General features: G+C 39.0%; 1 protein-coding gene across 1 annotated transcript in view; it reads right to left on the reverse strand.

The window, feature by feature from the left end:
* Positions 1-5,155: 5,155 nt before the first annotated feature.
* LOC118733870 overlaps positions 5,156-19,980 on the reverse strand; it is a 189,911-nt gene continuing 175,086 nt past the window's right edge. The window contains exons 5-12 of the mRNA XM_036463492.1: positions 16,710-17,528; positions 16,469-16,648; positions 16,011-16,391; positions 15,516-15,945; positions 8,975-9,076; positions 8,655-8,813; positions 5,575-5,642; positions 5,156-5,501 (exon numbers count right to left, since the gene is read on the reverse strand). Coding sequence (XP_036319385.1) covers positions 5,386-5,501; positions 5,575-5,642; positions 8,655-8,813; positions 8,975-9,076; positions 15,516-15,945; positions 16,011-16,391; positions 16,469-16,648; positions 16,710-17,528 — 2,255 coding nt within the window. The 3' untranslated portion in view covers positions 5,156-5,385. The remainder of the gene's footprint in view (positions 5,502-5,574; positions 5,643-8,654; positions 8,814-8,974; positions 9,077-15,515; positions 15,946-16,010; positions 16,392-16,468; positions 16,649-16,709; positions 17,529-19,980) is intronic.

Consider the following 19,980-nt stretch of genomic DNA (forward strand, 5'->3'; position numbering starts at 1 on the left):
CTGCCAGGTGAAGAGTAAGTTGCTAATAAGGTATTATTACGTGCTCCTAGTTCCCACTGGGAAGCAGTGAAATTATGTATCAAATACATTAACAAGAGACAGAAAAAAAAATGAAGTGAGCGAGATGAGAGGAACCAGAGAAATATTGAGCAATTCCAACAACAAAACAACTAGCACAGGGTCGCATTTATCTTGCTATGCTATTTTGCAAAATATATACATGAGGGCTATTCGCGATTCGGTGCATAAGAGCTGACAAATTTATGCAATTGCAGAAATATGCCATGGATTGTGAGCGGCCTTTATTAAACTGTCATGGTAAAGCTTTTGCAAAACAATTTTTGTGCATCAGCTTTGGTTTTGTTTATGAATGCAATGCATAGCATTTTTATGCTATGGATTTTAGGTATTGCAAATTTGTCAAGCCATGACAAATGCAAATGCGTGTATTTTGTTTGTGTATTGCAAATAATTTGCAATACAAATTTGCATTGCAATGATGCTAGGCCATTTGCACCGGATCGCGAATAGCCCTATGGATTTCGACGTTGCATATTTTGCAGCGATAGGAAATGTTATTTCCCATGTATTTTGTTGTTGTGTGTTTGCAAGTTATGCAATCCATGCAATCCGTGCTACGTGCAATGGCTTTGCAAGATTTGGAGAATACCTAATATTTTACAAATTTTTAGCAAAAAAAACCGACTTTAAAAAAACAATATATATATATATTTCATGATCCAATGATCGGATCTAAACCTGATTAATATGGGACCACCTGTGAGACACTACCTTTCCGATGCAAAAAGAATTATCGAACTCGGTTGGTGGTGGTCCAAAGTTATGCGTTAACATACATAAAAAAAATAATATTCCGTTGAACTGATAAGCTCCCCCTTTTTTGGAAGTCGGTTAAAAACACAAAAGGGCGACACTTTTTACTCTTGTTGCGGCCGTTTTGAGTCCGCCGAATGATGGCAATGGGAAAGTCCATGGTGTTTATTTGTATGCGCCGTTGTGGCGGCCGAACTCGTAGCTGCGCGAGGGGGCAGAAGCATTAACAGAGGAAAAGAGGCGAGTGTAAAAAGCAAGAAAAACAAAGATTTTCGAAAGTGCAACGATTTCCATAAGCACCAGGAGAGGCACTTTGTCTGTGGTTGGACAGGTCAGCCCAGGAGTGGCCCCTCGGCGAGGCGAAAAGAGTTATTGTTTCGATACCGGGCTTTGGGGTAATAAGTCCGCAGGAGCAACCCGTGGTAAACACACGTCTCGTTGTCCCCGTTTGGACGTACTGTTGTCGGCAGTTGTTGCCGTGTTGTGTTCCCTATCTCTTCAATTTAGCATCCCGTAGCCAGAACCCAGTCACTTGGCGGTTAAAGATATCCCCGGCGGCTCGGGCAAGAGTGAGAGTGGGTTCGTAACCTTTTGGTTTGATCTCGCCTCGGGTGCACCAACAAATAAGGTTTTGTTTCTGTTACTTTTATTTGCTTAATCCCGTTCTGTCCTTAAATATTAAGAATTTTTGGGCGTACCTAGATATTCAGTAATTTTTCCCAAATTTTTTGGCCACACTAATATTCATATTGTCTTGTTGTCAATTTAACAGTCTGGTCGCCGTACAGTAACTATGCCTAGTGCTGTTGTTTCCTCCACCAGCGACCCCCTAGTCCGACTGAGTCAACAGGTTGCTAAACTTTTGTCACCTCCCTTTTGTGCGTGCATTTGTTTATTTGGTTTGCCCCTGTATGGTTGTTCCGCACTATAAGTCAACTAAGACGTACATAAGCTTGACCTGAGGGAGATAGAGATGTGACGGCAGCACATGTTGTTGCTCGTTCACCATTAATTTAGTTATGATCCAACTGCAGTAGCCGGGTAGGCTCGCCCAGCTAATAGTTACCATAAATGTACCACTTCGGCCTGCACTCATACAGAGCCACTATTTGGCTTGTAAACCGTAGCTTTCTACCGAGTGCAAGATTACTCCGGGGGTGTAGTTAATGCTGGCAGCTGGTTGAGCAGTGACCACGTTTGGGAATGATAGCGACTTATTACGTTAATAAGTTTAGCGAGGAGATATTTGAGGAGAATTGCATAAAATCTGCATATCCCCTTATGCTCATACGCAGCTGAGTTGTACTTGGTGTAGTATGAGTGAATAACTCAGTAAAAAAAATATTTATTGGTTCAAAAATGGTGGGTAGGCACTGTGGCCAATGGTAAAGTTCGTTTACCACCCCTGCATGGTTGTAAGCCATCTAATTAAAACTTAAGAAAGTTCAATTACATGCCAGTTGAGAAGTGCATGTTCAAAAATTTCCTAAATTGCATAAAGGAAATTTTTGCACATGCAGCAGTACATAGCATGTATTTAGGCGCCTGGTGTTAGCAGACGCGCCTAAACAATGAGAAATGCAGGAGTCGAATAAACTACCTCCGTGAAACAGACGGCGGTTTTAATTAGTGTTTTTTTCATCCTACTTAATGTTTTTCTACTATTTAATATTACGAGTATATGTACATGTGAAAGTTTTCGAGTAAGTGAGTGAGGGAGTGTTTGAGTGACTGAGTACGTTTGTTGCACTTTTTCGCTTAAACGGCTAAACGTATTTCAAATAAGCTCGGCATACAGATAGGCTACCATCATAACATAAATCATGTTTCTTGGAGAGAGTTATTCAATAAATTAATAAATCAAAAGATATATTACAACAATGTGCGAGTCAAATGAACGGAGTTAAACAATGATTTATTTTGAAAATATTCTTGAAGAAGGTGCTCAAAGAGTTAAAATCAATTTAATGGACAAATATTTTATTGAAATGTGAATATCAAACGAGTCAAGCTAGGAAAGCTTTATTGCGAAATAGCAACTATCTGTCCATCCATCTATGCAGACGATAGCTCGAGTAAAAATTGAGATATCTTAACGTGGATGGTATTTAAAAAGGGCGATATCGGACTATATCCACGTCTGTGAGAGGTAGTTTTCATAAAAACGAAAACTGCGATTAGCAACTGCTGCAGCCGGATTCCAACATTCGCTATCGCTAATTTTGATCGCTAAAAATCTCCAGCAGAATACCAGTGCTGAAGCTTATTCACTCAAAATTAATATTTGCACTGATATTTAGGCGGAAAATAAAAATATTTAAACATTTTAGGAAAATGGGCGTAGCCCCGCCCACTTATGATTAGATATGTATATCTCGGCAACCTCTTCACCAATTTCTTCTAAACTGGGCACAATTGTCGGTCCTGTAAAAACATACCAACCCGCAAAAATTTTTAAAATTGGACAACATCCACATCCCATACAACGATAATTTAGAGAAATAAGAAATCTTCGATAAAACAGTAAATACTAAAGCGAGTCTATTTAAAATTGATTTTTGAAGTAAAATTTTAGCAAGAAATAAAAAAAAAATTGGAAAATGGGCGTGGCACTGCCTACTTATGTCCAAATATGTGTGTCTCGGTAGCCGTTCCATGAATTTGGACGTGGCACATAAAAGCAAAACGTTGCAAATTTTTGAAATCGAACTTAAATTGCACCTACTTTTCATATAACGGTAAATTTCAGAAATGCGGAAACCTTGATATTTCGAAATTTGAGGACGCTAATTTACTCAAAATTGATACTCACAACAATCTCTTGAAAATAAATAAGATTATTGCGGAATTTCGGAAAATGGGCGTGGTAGCGCCCACTTATAACTATATAACTTTATTTCATTAAGTCTAACTGAACATACTAGCCAAGATGTTTGAAATAGAGGTAAAACCACGCCTGATTAACATGTAACGGTAGTTTTCGGAAAGGTGGAAAACCTATATTTAATACTTGCGCCTGGTATTTAATGTTCGGCTTCGTCATGACTTTTCCCCCTGCCTCCATATAGTCGAAACACTGTGAGCAGCCAGCAAAAAAATATATAAAAATTCAAAAGTATTTTGTAGACATTTTCACCTAGAAAATTTTCCGTAAAAATGTACGAGCGCTAGGTATAACACACTGAGGTGTAGCTGTAAAATTTGATGGCATATTATTAAACCGTATATTAGGTGGGCGGGGCCGCAAGCGAAACAAGCTAGTTTTGAATAAAAAGATTGTACCTTTTATATATTTATTTTGTATAATTTATTATTAAACTATTTACATAAATTTGGATATTTAAATTTACGTCTTACATACAGATTATTATTTTTTTTACATAAAACAAAAAGAAAAATAGAATTACTATTGACAAATGCATTCTCATAATAAACTTACTTGTATACAAAGGATATTTGTAGGTATGTGAGTGGATACATACGTATGTATACAAATGCAGTTTCGTTTTGCAATTAAGTACATTACCATCTACGATTGTGTATGTATGCATATAAAAGTAGGCATATTTTTATAAGTATAGCGCTTTATAATTAATGTGTAAGTTGCCGGAAATGGCACACTAATTAACAAATATATGTATATGTATGTATGTATATTTAAAATTATAAAATAACTATTTCGCTAACAACTAAATGCATGGTGTGTGCTTGAAGTTTGTTGGGATACATGTCAATAAATAGTAAATTCAGATGGGGATATAAACATTTTCGATGTAAGAAAGTTATAAATTCTTTGTTTGTTTTTGTTTTTTTTTTTGTTGTTGTTTGAGTACTATGAATAAATCGATTTAGCCTAAACGTACGAATATTAAGCTCTACCAAGGTACTCATAATTTGTAGAAAATAAATATTGCAAAAAAGAAATTGCTGCATAAAGATTGAATTAGCGCGTATGAGGAGCGAGGAAATACTGTTAAGGAAGACGCATGGAAATTTCACTTTGTTCGCATTTGCTTGTTTTTCATTTTGTGCACAGATTAAAACTAATTAAACTTGAACTAAATATTTTAAAACAAAATGAAAAATAAAAGAACTAGCTATAAATAAAAGCTCTACTCCAACTAAAAAAAATACAGTTATTCTGCTATGTTTCAACTGCAATACGCTGCGCCATTGCGAATATGAATAATGTAAGCTTCTAACTTTTGACGAGACATTGGAAGGGGGGGTAACCTACTGACTGACTGCTTGTTTTGCTTTACATACTTTTATGTTACTAATATAAATTAGCGCAATTATTATAATTTTTTTTTGTATTTGCACTAAAATTACTTAGTTTAAATTGCACACAACAAAACGGTATATTAACAATAAATTTACTCGCAATAACTTATAATCAAAATAACGCTGTTCGTTGTTCCTTCTGTTTAAGAAAAGATGTAGTTTTTTTTTTGTTTTCTGCTTCGCTTCTTTGTAGCTAAATAGATAAGTATGTTAACATATGCTTGCATTGGCTTATTGCTCCACATTTATGGTTATCACCATGGTTGGTCAATAATGTCCGCCGCTGTGTCTGTGATGTTCTCGTCTGCCAGCTGATTGATCTCGATATTCGCCATTGCGTGTGCTGCTCTTGTGATGGTGGTGATGATGGCGTTTCTTTTCACCTATGCACGTTTTCGAGTAAAGGAAAAAGTTTTAGTTCAGATAAACTGAAGTAATTAAATTTAAGCTTGTTACCTTTTAGACACACATCAGAAACGACCATTTCGGAATTCTCGCGCATGCCATAGTTCTCACGGCCGACACTGAAATGTAGAAAACAATGTATGTAAATATATATGAATGCATTCGGATCATTGTATTTAGTTGTATGTAAGTAAGATAAATATCGACATATTCCTTTAGACAAACGGCAGACACACGCTCGGCGCGATTGAAATTCGTCGTGTAAGGCTTAAAATATATCTCGGTTTCAAATGAATTTGCTAAAATGGTGATGTAGCCCAGTAAGCAGAGGGTAGGTGTACCTTTCCTGACTTCTAGTGCTACACTTATAGGTGATTGCAAGTCTTTTGTAAGACAAAGTTTGAAAGATTTTGTTTATTCTGCCACTAAAGTCTTACAATAAAAAGGCCCCATGCCAACTTTCCTGGTGAAATGCTCTTTGGACCGGCATCTCTTGAGCATGTTAAATGGAGATGAATAAGTAAAGTAAGTAATGCTCTCACCCCTAGGATTGTTCTATACCGAAAAAGATATAGCCTTAAATTTTTACTTTCAAATCAAAAAATATTTAGAGGAGATCGCTCAAAGCGCTCAAAGTTTTCGATGTATTTTATATGGAAAAAACCACTTTCGTAGAAATGGTATAGAGTTCTTGAAAATCAATATTTTTCGATCGGAATACTCTGGTTCTCTTCAGGAGACTTCCAATAAACATAGCCAATTGTTTATTTAACCATTTTTTAATACTAATGATTTTTTATTAAAAATAAAAATTTCAACTTTACTGTTTCACATGCATTTTTGGACCACCCTAATGCACATGTATACATGCATATGTACATTTTGCACGCGCTGCTCCAAAAGTCGCAATGACCGACTGAGCAAAGTATTGTCGTGTTGTTCGAGATATCCGGGGTTTGAATCCTCGGGCAGTGGATTCTTTTATTTAATTTAAATAAAGTTTTAATTCTTTTTCATTATTAAATTTTATTGTTTTAATAAGGTAAATATATATCTACTTTAATTGAATTTTTAGAAACTTATTTTAGTACTTACATTTAATTATTTTTATTTTTTAATTTTTAAGTGAATTTTTGGTATTGTTTTTTAATTTGTGAATTTTATTGTTTAGAAAAATAAAATTTGATTTCATAAAATTTTTATAAGTAAGTTTTTTGTGTTTTTTAATTTAAATTAATTATTTCTTTTGTCAATTTAACTTTCTCTTAAAAAGCGTTTTTTTTTATTAAATTTAAGTTTTACGAACATTTTTTTTTTTAACTTAACCTTTTTTTTTTATTTTTATTTTTTTATTTTTTATTGTTTTTCAAAAGGATAGCATGTTTTCTATTTAATTTAGTTTGTCCAACTTCTTCATTTGAAATTTTTTCTATGTAATCTGTTTTATTTTTTTATTTAATTTTCATGAATTTTTAGTTTATATTTTCTTAAAAAGAAATATATTTATATTTTTTATTGAGTCTAATTTTTAACAGAGTAACGCTAGGACTTCCTCGTTAGAAGACCGTTCAATTAGTTTTTCGAAAGACATAAAAGAGCTTTCAAGATAGTTGCCAGAATCGACACTTTTTCTCACGAAAGACATTAGTCTTTCAAAAGACTAGGTGAGTTGAAATATGGTTAATATTTATTCGCGACTTATGATATACCGTTGGCTGTGAACCATATATATTTTTGAACGTCTGGAAACACGTTATTACTCGCCCTTCAGATATCAGCTGTTGGGGTCGGTGTCTATGGTTGTAGCTATGGCGTTACAGTGTGGCACCACTAATCGAATACAGTGTTCGACATAAGGTTGGTTGGAGAGCTGTTTTGTATGGTTATGATTATGTCACCACTAATTTAACCTTAAAGTCGGAAGGCTGCAATCACAACAGACGGCCAACTTATTCGCCACTCGAATCTGACCCTCCTCTCTGAGAGCACTATTCGACAAACCGAAATACGCCACCAGTGGACCCACATTCCCCGCTCATTAAGTACCGCCGCCGAAGAATTAGTCGGATTTCAGCCAGCCCGAAAGAACAACAAACACTTAGGCGGTTACAGCGCCAAACAAGACAAGAAAGAACAACTGGTACGATGAGGAGTGTCAAGAATTTGCGGAGAAAAAAGATGCCGCCTACAGGGCCACGATGCGATCCGTTACAGAGAACTGAAGAGGGAAGCGAGCCGTATTTTCCGTGTGAAGATCTTGAAATGCTTGCCGACAGGAAAACCCCCCGAAAAACTCAAAGCTGCTGGAACTCACATCCTGCCTGCCGAACTATTCAAGTACGGCAGTGAGGAGTTGATAAGGTGCATGCATCATGAATTTATGTCTGCTCTGCCAAATCCACAATAAAGGCGACTCCCCCAGACGAGCCAACTACCGCGGGATCAGCCTTTTAATCATAGGTTACAAGGTATTATCTAGGGCATTGTTTGAAGGACTGAAACCCACCGTCAACGAACTGATTGGGCCTTATCAGAGTGGCTTTATACATCCAGCATAGGCCAGGTATTCACTAAACGCCAAATCGTGGAAAAGACTCGCGAGAATAGGATCGACACATTCGGTCTATTTGTCGATTTTAAAACCGCTTTCGACAGCACTAAAAGGAGTTGCCTATACGCCGCTATGTCTGACTACTTTAAATTCTCTCTTGCCAACGGGCGCTACTTTGGACTGAGTAGTAGACTGAAAAGTAAAGTCCTCTCTCGTCGTACAGAAATCACAATCTATAAGTTACTTAACATGCCTGTGCTGGTGTATGGTGCAAGATCTATAGGCCATTGCGCGTTGGCGCAGACGACTTAACGATGCTGGTAATAGAGGAAGAGGAAGCCCTTCTCTGCGTTGGAAAGACCAGATGGAGAAGGACTTCGCTTCACTGTGTATTTCCAAAATAATTTCCAACACAAGAGAAACGACTGGCGTGCTATTTTGGACTCGGCCAAAATCGCTTAGGCGGTTACAGCGACAAAAAAGAAAAATAGCCATCTACATAGTGCTCCATTTTTGGACTTGTTATCCCTAGATTTATGTATCTCCCTCAGAAAGTGTAACTCAATTTACATATACTCACCGATCGAGATTCTCCCTGGAACGCTGCATATTCTCACGCAAATTATCACGTGAATGCATCGAGTTGGGGGCATCGAGTGTATCCTTGCGGCGTAAAGCATGTTGAGTGCTACTCTTCGAAGCAGATTCATGCAGATTTTCCCAAGCTTGTCGATAGTAACTGCAAAGGAACGGAAAATTAACTTTAACAAAGCTTTCTCTCCAACAATCAAATGCATAATAGAGGATTTTTACAAATTAATCGGTGAAGTTATAGCTGGACTGTATTTATAAAGCAGACAAATTTCAACTAAATAAGTATGTACCTAACTGGGTACTTACCGATTCAAACCGTTACGTGAGCCAGAAGTAGAGCTATCGAATGAGGCCACTGTATTGCAGTCGGGTGAGGCGCGATGGCGATAGTGTTGGGTAGTGCGATTTCTGTTTGAGTCAAGTACAAGAGAGAAACAGAGAGAGAGAGAGAGAGAGAGAGTAGAAATTAGTAACGCTCCACAAGTTCAGAATAAAAAAACACAAATAAAAATACGATATTCATACAGGACGTGCTGTGGTTACCAGATTTCTAATAAAACCATTACAATGTTAGACACATATGTACATACATACAGGAATGAGTGAAAGTGTTTGTCTTTTTTTTTGTGTTTTAGAAAACACATGAAAAAAGCAAAAAAAACCGACATTTATGAATAATGTGAAATGTGACTGTTTTGTGGATGGTTGTGGCGTGCGTATGTTCAAAAAACCAATGGCTTTGGGATTAAGTGTTTGACTGTTGCGTACTCGTACCGCTTTCCATGATTGGTTGTCCTCTTCCACAATAAATATACACACATACACTCATAGGTACTTATAGGTGAAAAATTACAATAAGGGTACAAATTACGTGCTATTAGAAACTTAATAATTCTACAAATGTTTTTTTTTTTTGTTGTACGTTTGCATGGATGAGTGGGTGACTGGATTAAGTGCTGCTATGGCTTTGATTAATTACGGATTTGTTTCGGTTTGGTGGCGTGCACAGACAAAACAGCAAGGCGGCAGCATTGCATTTGCTTAATATGAATTCATATATAAGTATATATTATTTTAGTTCTAAAATTTCCCCCAGTTGCATGATAGTATTGTTCCTTAGTGAATCAACGATACATATTGCATGGTGTATGTAAGTAATTGTTGAAGTACATATGTATGTGGCTTACATGTCTGTTGTACGCTGGTAAGATGCAAAAAAGGTTGCTTCTCATTCTTTCTGTTCTGTTCTGTTAGTTTTTTCTGTTTCGATAAAAAATATGGCCTTTGCGTTGTACTTAAAAAATTCGTTTCGTTATCTTGTTGCTTTTTATTTTATAAAAGTAGAGTATTTTAGTTTTTAACTCTTTGGCACATTAACTCGATTCGTCTGCAATCGATATTCCTTAATAATATAAACTTATATATTATATATGTATATTTTTAATCTCGGTGCATTCGTCTCTTCGTATTGAATTCTCTTAGTTCTTATTGGATTTCGCCCTTTTTCTTCTTCTCACTTCTACGCATATTTGTCGCTATCATTTTCATCCACTGTCGCAATTGTTTTTGGCGTTTGCTTCACATTCGCCTTCCTCTCCTCCTCTTTTTCTAGCGTCGGATAACTGCTAAAGAAGCCTGCACGCGCCGTAAAACCCCGTCCGTAGCTGTTTAACTCGCGCCGTCCTAACTTCTGATCGTCGAAGGGCAGCGCCAAGACACTGTACCACAGCGAGGGTGGACCACCGTAGCGTGTCGATGAGCTGATGCTACTGTGTTGATCGTAAAGTCGCGTTGGACTGATATAGCCGGAACGCGAAATATGCACCCCATGCATTGAGGCGTTGCTGTATTGGGTGGTGGAATTACGATTGGTGATGGGTGGAGGGAATGGTAGTCGTGACCTGTGGATATGGTTGACACAATAACATTTTGCATTGTGCCGCCTGCTGTTCGAGGTGCTAAATGAATGACAACAATATACAACAACAACAATACGAGATTACAAACGCATGAATGCGAAAAAATTGTTTTAGCAGAGGAATAAAACTTAATTTGTATGGATATAGTTTAATGGTTTTTTGGGATTTCGAAATTTGTAAATGTGAGCATTAGTAGCGTAAAAATTACTTAGGGTTTATGAAAAGTGGCATATCTACTAATTAGGTGGCGTTTGAAAACTATTGAAACAACAAACAAAGTGTATGATACAGGGTAACAGCAGTAGAAGAGTAGTATTGCTGGTGTAGCAAAACTGGTTAGAACTGTATAATTTAGGGTTATATCGATTGAATGGCGTCAAATGAAAGTATTAACTTATCAATTTTTTAAAATGTTAAATAGTAACTATAGATTTTCTCAGAAAAAAGTAATTTTGAGTAGCATGAAAAGGATTTAAATCCGGGACCGACAAAACGTCCCGTCGTTTCAGTGAAAGCTTGATTATTTCAATTTCCAGCTCGTTGATCTTTAGGATGAATTGTCCATTTATGGAACAATTTTTCATTTTTTCCATTTCATTTCATTTCATTTATAAAGAGAAAAAGCATTATAGATCTTTTATAGTACAAAACAGAGATTAAAAATACCAGTAAAACAAAATACATACAGATTACTTAAAACAAAAATAAAATAAAATATATATCACATTATACATATGTAGCAAAGATCAACACAGATGACAAGAGAAAGTTAAACATTTAGATAGCGAAGCCCAGACTCACAGAAAATAAATAAATATTTGGTTCAGCGAAAGTACGTATAGATGGTGTTCTTAAAGTTGCTTTTATTTAATCCACTCCGAACGGAGGTAGGGATTCCAGATACGAATAGCATTGACAAAGAATAGCCTTACAAAGGCTAGATAATTCAATGATGGTACTATCGTTTATTCGAGCTGATTTAGCGAAAATTAGTTTATTGTAGAGATAGCTAGGAGCATTATCTAGCAAAAGTCGACATAGAAATATACAATTCCTGGCTTTCCAATACTCGGAGATTTCACAACCCAACAAACGCGACCTCCACCCAGAGATATAGTCATATTTCGCCAATCCAAATACGTAGCGTGTTATGTGGTTAAACACTACATCAATTTTATGGGCAGATTGAGAATTCAATTTGCTGTAGACAAGTACGGGATAGCATATGATCGGTAACATTAACTGTAACGCAAGTTTTTTCCTAACGTCAACCGGAGTGTAGGCGGCAGTAATTCTCAAATTTCTTAAAATGCTGTACACTTTGCTGACAACAGAGTTTACGTGATCGTCACATGAAAGGCTAGAGTTAATAATAAAGCCAAGATTTGACACCTTTGACACAAATTTGAGACAACTACCGGCAATAAATAGTTGCGGAACATCCGAGTTGTTGTGTTTCTTAGAAATAGGTAGCACATATGATTTTTCACTATTAAGGCGGAGGTCATTTCTCAACGCCCAGGAAGAGATGGATGCTAAGTCATTGTTAAACTTAAAACAAAGTTCATCTACATTCTCGAAATTTGCTGAAAGATAGAGCTGTACATCATCAGCATATGCATGCATGTCCACATGCTGGCAAATATAAAAAATGTCATTTATGAATAAACTAAACAATAACGGTCCCAATATTGAACCTTGTGGGACGCCAGCAAGTAGTGGTTTTAGCGTAGATGATTGAGAGCCGATTCTAACACGCTGAGCTCTGCCAACCAGATAGCTCTGCATGAGTCGCACTGCAGAATTCCCAAACCCAAAAAAAAAAGTTTGTGGTTTAAGTCTTACTTAATTTGCACAATTATCTTTCAGTGCATTTTTGATTAGTGTAAATATTCAAACATTTCAAACCAATGCAGCGCTATGACAAAAATATTGTTTTCGCTTCCACTCCTCGCGAATAGTTCAGAGAGGATTTGTTCTCTGTCAGAAAGTTTCTGTGACTTTAGTTCTTGTTTTTCGAGAGAATGTTTCTTAGACTTTTATTCCCGTTTTGTTTTATTTGAACAGAACTACGATAACGACATTCAGTTTCAATCATACCTTTGTTTTCGGTCCCTGATTTAAATGCGTTTTTTTACAATCTGTATTTGCTGTGGTAATATCAATAGAACTCCAGTTGATGCAAAACTGCTGAGAAGGTATACCGCCGCCCGCCGGTTTGATAGTATTTCAAAAGCACTAGAAACTTAGCTTAGAACTATTTTCTCTAATTTCTGCTAAATATAACTGCGAGTGAGGGCACATCCGTTCAACTTTCGTAGTCTTGGGGGAGTTTAGCCATGCAACTGCATACGTGCCACGTGGAACGAGAAACGACCGAAAGGTCTTCAGAGGGGACTTAGCCACATGGGTCTTCTTATAAGCTATGTTGCCATCGGAAGGCACACGAAGAGTTAGGGATGCCCCATTACGACTTCTGTAGAAGTTGCAGAAATGAATAACAGCTTTGCAAGTTGCCCACACCCTGTAGAAGAATAGGCAATTTCATGGGTTCAGGTTTAACTGACATAGCCAAAATAGGAATGTGGCAACTTCTCAGTTTCGCAGGGCTCATATGGTGGTTTCAGTAAGTGGGTTCTCACCATGCGCATATGTGCTAGGGGCTCACTGGACCGAGAGCTAACTTCTCAAAAATAAAACATCAGCGTTCAGCGGATTTTAACAAAAAACCTATGTTTACACACCTAAAAAAATTCAATTGACATAGAAATTGAAGAACAAGAAGTCCATACCGATTAAAAAACAAATAATTTTTAAGAAAAAAAACCGAATTCAATTCTCATATAAAAAATTAAGAATATCGTTAATTTCTTCACGATCCAATGATGCGATTTAAACCAAATTAGTATGGAAACACCTCTCAAGCAACAACTTTCCTATAAAAAAAAGACATTGGTCAACGTGGTCCAAAGCTATAGGGTAAGATACATAAAAAAAAATATTCCGACGAATTGATAATCTCTTTCTTTATAAGTCGGTTAAAAAGAAACCAACCGTCATCATGAGCGATGTGTTAACAAGCAAAAGTGCTGAATTTGGGTACTGAAAATCTACATATCCTTTAAGAAAAAACTTTGCACTCACAATGAGACATTAGTTTTTGGGTTGAGGAGTCATTGGACCACACTTATTCGAAAATGATGTCGGCAACGATTTCGTGGTGAATGCACGTTATCGTGATATGATAATTAACTTTGTATGGCCTAAATTTGATGACATGGACTTTGACAATATGTGGTTTCAACAGGACGGTGCCACTTGGTACACAGCACATGAAACAATAGCTCCATTGTGAACGAAGTTACCAGGGTGAATTATCTCACGTAAGAAGGAGGTCAAAACGCCGCCGAGATCTTGCGATTGAGCTTCTTTTTCTGGGGATACGAAAAAAGTACAGTCTGTGCCAATAAGCAAGAGAGCACCCCAGAGCTGAAGCTCGAAATAATATACCTTACAAATTACATACAGCCCGAATTATACCAGAAAATCATGGAGCATTTGTATATGTACATACATCCTGTGTTGCCAGAGTAGTCGTCGAGGCATTTAACTAATACTGTCATAGACTAAAGAAAAGTCAGTTTGACAAATCAGTGATACTTTATTTAAATCATAATTTTTTCGACAAGAAATTTTTTAATTTCTCAACAGAGTCTGATTTCAGCTCAATAAATCCAGCAGAGTGTTTCGGCTATGAATTTAATCTCTCCAAATATACGCTTTCTCTAGATTTTGAAAATTCGAATTTTACTCTAGTGACGTTTTTGAAACGTGAACTAGTCGGAGAGAATTATGTAGCAGCTCGCAGCCCTAGTTATGAATTCGCGCAATGGTAACTGGGGCTATGCATTGTCCTTGTAGAAAAGCATTTTTTTCTTCGTAAAGTGCGGTCGTTTTTATGAATGAAACAAAAATTTAATTTATCATCAGGGCTAATCGTTTTATCTTTTCTAAGGTCGCCATGACTTTGTTGGCCGACAGACCTACTTTGACCTTATTTGGTGAACGCTCCTCTAGAGAATACAGCTGATTTGACTGTTAATTGGTCTTCGTTGCTTGTGACGGATCCATGTTTCATCCACGGTCGGATTGCGGTTGAAAATCGAAAAAACACTTCTTTGAAGTTGAGGTTATGGTCGATTGTGGGCAATCACGATACTTGTGTATGTACGATGTGAGTACTGGTTCCGACATTGTAAAAGTGCTGATTTTGACACAACCAATAAGGAGCGCGAGGTGAGGCTTTCAACGTTCTGCAGATGCCAAATTGGAGGCAATTATGGACGAAGGCTCATGCTAAACCCAAGCTTCTACTTCAGTCAATGGCCGTAATACACCCGGTTTTTTTGTCATCGCTAGCCGCGGAGTCACCGCTATTTGAATAATTTGTTCTTTCAATTGGAAGTTCCATTGCAAGGCACCTAACTTGTGGCCTGTCGAATGGCAAAGCGCACCTCTAACTACGCGGCTAAGGTAGCTACTACAGTACAGGTAATAAAGTTGAATACACTTATCTTCACCGGTGGGTAGCTCTCCTAGCTCACTAACTAATTTTGAATCGGGTCTTAGGGAATTCGCTTTGCTCAGACTATGAGAAGCCTACACTATATAATGTATATAAATATTTTCTGTTAAATTGCAACAAATGTTACTGTAGTGCAAAACAACTCTGTAAATAATGGATTTTATACTAAATTCTCAGTTTAGTAACTAATTTTAATATTTACATATAAATAAGAGGGTTCGCAGCCATATGAATGCTCAAGATTCTCTCTAAAGCTCAGTACTACTATACACTGCGACCCCTCTTCATTCTTAAAAACGCAATTCACAAAGATACGAAAGGTAGAAAAAGAAGTGCCACTCACCTTCTCACCAAAATGATGATGGTCGTAATGACCGCAGCTAGAAAAACGAAACCGCCGAATGCGCCCAAAGCGACAATGGCGCCCAAATTGAGTTTAGCCTCCTTGGTTTCCTTGCGATCGACATTATCCACAGCGTATGGAATATTGACATTCGGCGACTGGTTATGTCGAATATTAACGCTGTCCGTAATCTCATTATCTTGTGGATGCGCATTAAGTATAATATTCTGAGTGTTGCGAGTGGTAGACTCCACAGGAGCGTAAATACGTGGTCGCGGTGTCGTGCTGGTGGTGGTAGAAGTGGTAGGCGAGAAGTAGGCCGGCGTGGTGCTAGGGCGCTTAGACACAGTGACCGGACGAAGAGGCCGACGTGGCGGGAATTCCTCACGCACAGTGCCGGGCACAATATAAGTGACTTCCTCATCGGAATCTGCCGTGAAAAAAGGTTTTAAGCTGGAGATAAAGATTTTCGCACAAAATCTGCTTTGTACTTACCGCCGCCAACAGCATCAAGCTGCTGTGTGGTACTTGTCGTTTGTGTAGTACTGATGGTGGGTTTGTAAGATGGCTGTCTTGAAGTTGAGGTAAGCCGTGGCCTGTAAGAAGTGGTTGATGGTGCAGTCGGTGATGATGTGGGTGGCTGTGTAGGTGGAGGTGGTGGAGGTTGCGTAGGTGCTGGCGTAGAGGGTTCGAGGCGGATGCAACGAGGCAAAGCGCTACTCCATTGGCCAGTAGCCAAACAGGTAAGCACATGTGGTCCTTCGAGCCGGTACCCGCTCGGGCAGGAGATCTCAGCCTTTGAGCCATAGTAAGTGCCATTCGGTGCGGATATAATGGTGTTGTAGTAATTGCCTGGTAGCGTGTCGCACTCAACAACTAATAGAGTTAAGTTAAATGTGTAAAAGAAAAGTTTAAAAACATAAAAGAATCGGAACGGTGAGTACAGCACTTACTTTCACAACGCGGCGGTGGGCCATTCCAGCGCTCATCGAAGTCGCAGGTCAGTACTGCACGTCCAATCATCTCAAAGCCCTTAGCGCATGAATATTTCACTACGCTGAGATAGCCCACAGTACCATTGATGAGGTCATATGAGCCATGTAGAATAGAAGCAGGCAGTCCACATTCGATATCTATGAAAGGAAAATGATTTTAGTCTACGACGACAGCACAGCTCAACTCTCATTTACTTACATTTACAAACCGGTGGGAATTCATTATAGAAACCAGTCTCCAAGCACGTACGTGTCGCTGGACCCACAAGCAAATGATTAGCATCGCAGGAATAGTTGATCTGTGCGCCCACTTCGAAGCCGTTTAGTGCCAGCATAGTCGAGTTTGGCGGTTGCTCAGGACGACCGCAGGTCTTTGGTTGATGTTGACAAATGAAATTCAGTAGCGTATTGCAGTTGGTGTCACTCCAGAGCCAACCCTTCGAGCCGTCAAAACGCGCGCAGTCTTCATCGCCACCCGGATGATTCCAGAAAGATACCGCCACCTCTTCGCCATTCACCCACTTCCAGGTATTGCGATCTGTGCCATCGCGTACAGCGCCCATCCAATATTGTGAGCTAATGTCAGTGCGATGCCGACGCCATAGTTCCCAACTAATGAAGCCCTGCAACGCAGGATTGCTTTCGCTGATGAGTGTGCCGCCGCGAGAGCGACAAAATGAGAGCGCATCGAGGAAGTTTAGGGGCTGGCGGTTATAGAAAATGTAACACTTGCCATTGTAGGAGGCCAGCGCACCGGGTGGCTGATCGCGGAACGTGGGACAACGTTCGATGGGCAAAGCTTGATCGGTGTAGACGAAGGCTTCACAAATGGATAGTTGATTTGGTATATTCGTCTCTAAGTGCACGGAGACAAATGCACCAGGCATTGGGGGGTTGCAGGGCAGAAACAGTGGTTGACCCTCTTCGAGTAGACCAGTGAAACGATTGCAAATCGGATTGGTGCCCAGATCAGGGCGGTTATTACCGACGCGCACAACAATGGTAGCCGGTTTGTTGCCTGGAAAAAGAGAAGGTGTAAAAAAATTTAAATTCACATACGTAAATATATAAATGAGTAGTGTGAGTTAAGCAGGAATGTCCACACTTCATGCAACCACCAGTTGGAGTTCAATGACCCAGCTGAGCTGACTGGCTCAAACAGTAAAGTGTGGCATTTGTGCTCGAACTTAGTGGGTTCAACTAAACTTTAGCTGCGCCAACAATAACTGTAAGCGTTTGTTTTGGTTTTTTTGTTCCACCAACAGCAGCAAAAATAAAAACAACAATAACCACAGTTAGATACGTCGCTTAGTGAAAGTAATCATAAATTGTATGGAGCAACCACAGACACCGGCAGTTGTGGCCGCCTTGGTAGCATCTATGCCCATTTACATATGTACGTACGTATGCATACAAAAATCCTCCACTCACCGCGTCCGACCTCAACAAACTAGTGTGTATGAGTCACAAAACAATAACAAAGCGATGAAGTCGATAGTTACAACTCGCAACAGCCAGTGCGCAGACGACAATTGTGTAGACCACAGTCAACCACTGCCATAATACCGATGCGCGCGCAGCTTGAAGAAAATCGAATTCCCTGCTGCCGAAACAATAAAAACGGTACAAAATCTTCAAAAACAACAAAGCAGTTGACTATAAATGGTTTTAGCATTGGTCGCAGTGCTTTGTAGGTAAACAAAAATCACATAATTTTAACTTTGTTGACTGTACGGCTAGCTGGCGGGCTGCTTGATCGAAACTATATTCGTGCAAGAGTTTGTAAGTAAATAAAGTGAAAGCCAAGCGAATATTTTGGTGTAGTCGACCGATAACGGTCTGTAGTGTGTCAAAGGGAAGATGCTAAATGAAGCAAGTTTTGATCATTACGTTTTAGCTTCAGCATTCTTCTGGAACTTCGTAAGGTTAAACAATAGCAATACTAACACGAGCGCGTCTGTCGATTTGGAGAAATTTCCTGAGCTAAGTTCCTTCAATTTAAGGAGAAAGAAAGGACGTGTGGATGCATTATAGCTCCGCGTTTGGTCGAATGCTTGATGCCCAGAGAGTTCTGCTCTCAAGATGTCATCATGATAAGATCGAATATTGCACCGACCGGGTGAGGTCAGCATGCCGAACGCATTATAGTCTCGATTCCATTTTCTTCTCTTTGAGAGGGAGATTATTGCAAAAGTTCAGATAGCGGAGTCAAATGGTTGTGAGAAAAAACTATGGAAACTAAAGTGGAACCCTCCTGGGAAAAGCTGTTGTACTAAATTCTGTCCGCTGGATTGGTAACACAGAATGTATAAATTAAACACACTCCTGCCACCAACAGAACGCAAGCAGTGATTGATCTAGGTTAGGTAAGAATTCATGGCCATTTCCGGCGGCGGAGGTACACTTAAAAATTGAGTCAAGCTGTCCATTGCATGTCCTTTAGAGAGGATGGATAGAAGGCACAGGAAGGCCTGAAGGAGAAGGCGGAGGATAGAAACACCACGAAGATCCTTAAACGACCTAAGGCTTACCGGGGAAAGTAGTTACCAGAGCAGCAAGTGTTTCTATGATTCCATCTCATCCTCCTAGTGCAGGAAGGGTCATCGATGACACTCAGCCTTACCGTATGCCTACCTATCACACAGATAGAACTCCTATCCATAGCGAGAGATGTAACTTGCTCAGTCTCAAGAGCTCACTGGACCGCCTCCGATCAACACTTGGCCAAAGTAATTTAACCACCGTGCATTCTAAGGTCTTCGCCTAGCACACGCTTAGCCGATTAAACATTCATCTGTTCTGCAGTAGAGGTCAGGGGAATATCCAGACTTACTATACCCAGAAGCACTTCCTCAAGGTTTCCCTATCTTACCAGTTCAACAGCCATGTAGTTTCCAGCGGTTTCGCTGTAACCAGAAACCCAAATGAGTTTAATAGTGTAGTAATCCGATGGGGTCGATAAGGAGGTCAAACAATCTTTCACTATTCTTGAAAGAACCATCACTGGAATATCTGTGGTGAAAGATTCCTTCGAACCCAACATCGTCGTGCAGTGGCCTGTTCGAGTTGGTAGGCACTTTAAGCTTTTTAAAATATTGCCGTGTGTAAAGCTCGAGGCGAACTTAAAGCCCACCACACCCAGCGTATCTGCGGCGCGCGCAACACCAGCTCTGCCCGCTATGTAATGGTTGGAAGTGCTTCACTGAATCCAATTATGGCAGCACTTTGTACTACATCCAGCGGCTGTATCAAGAAGGTCCTGCTCAGTGCGTTCCACCAAACGAGTATAAGTAAGTTTTAAGCAAAAAACAGAACCGGCTTTAATTCTCATATTAAAATTTAAGAGCACCGTTAATTTATTCATGATCCAATGATTGGATATAAACTAAATTAGTAAGGGTCTGCGGTACCACCTTTCCATTCAGAAAAGAATTATGAAAATCGCTTAACGTGATCCAAAGTTATGCGGT

This window comes from Rhagoletis pomonella, unplaced genomic scaffold (genome assembly GCF_013731165.1).
Source record: "Rhagoletis pomonella isolate Grant_MI unplaced genomic scaffold, Rhpom_1.0 Rhpom_scaffold_00002, whole genome shotgun sequence".
Lineage (NCBI taxonomy): Eukaryota > Metazoa > Arthropoda > Insecta > Diptera > Tephritidae > Rhagoletis > Rhagoletis pomonella.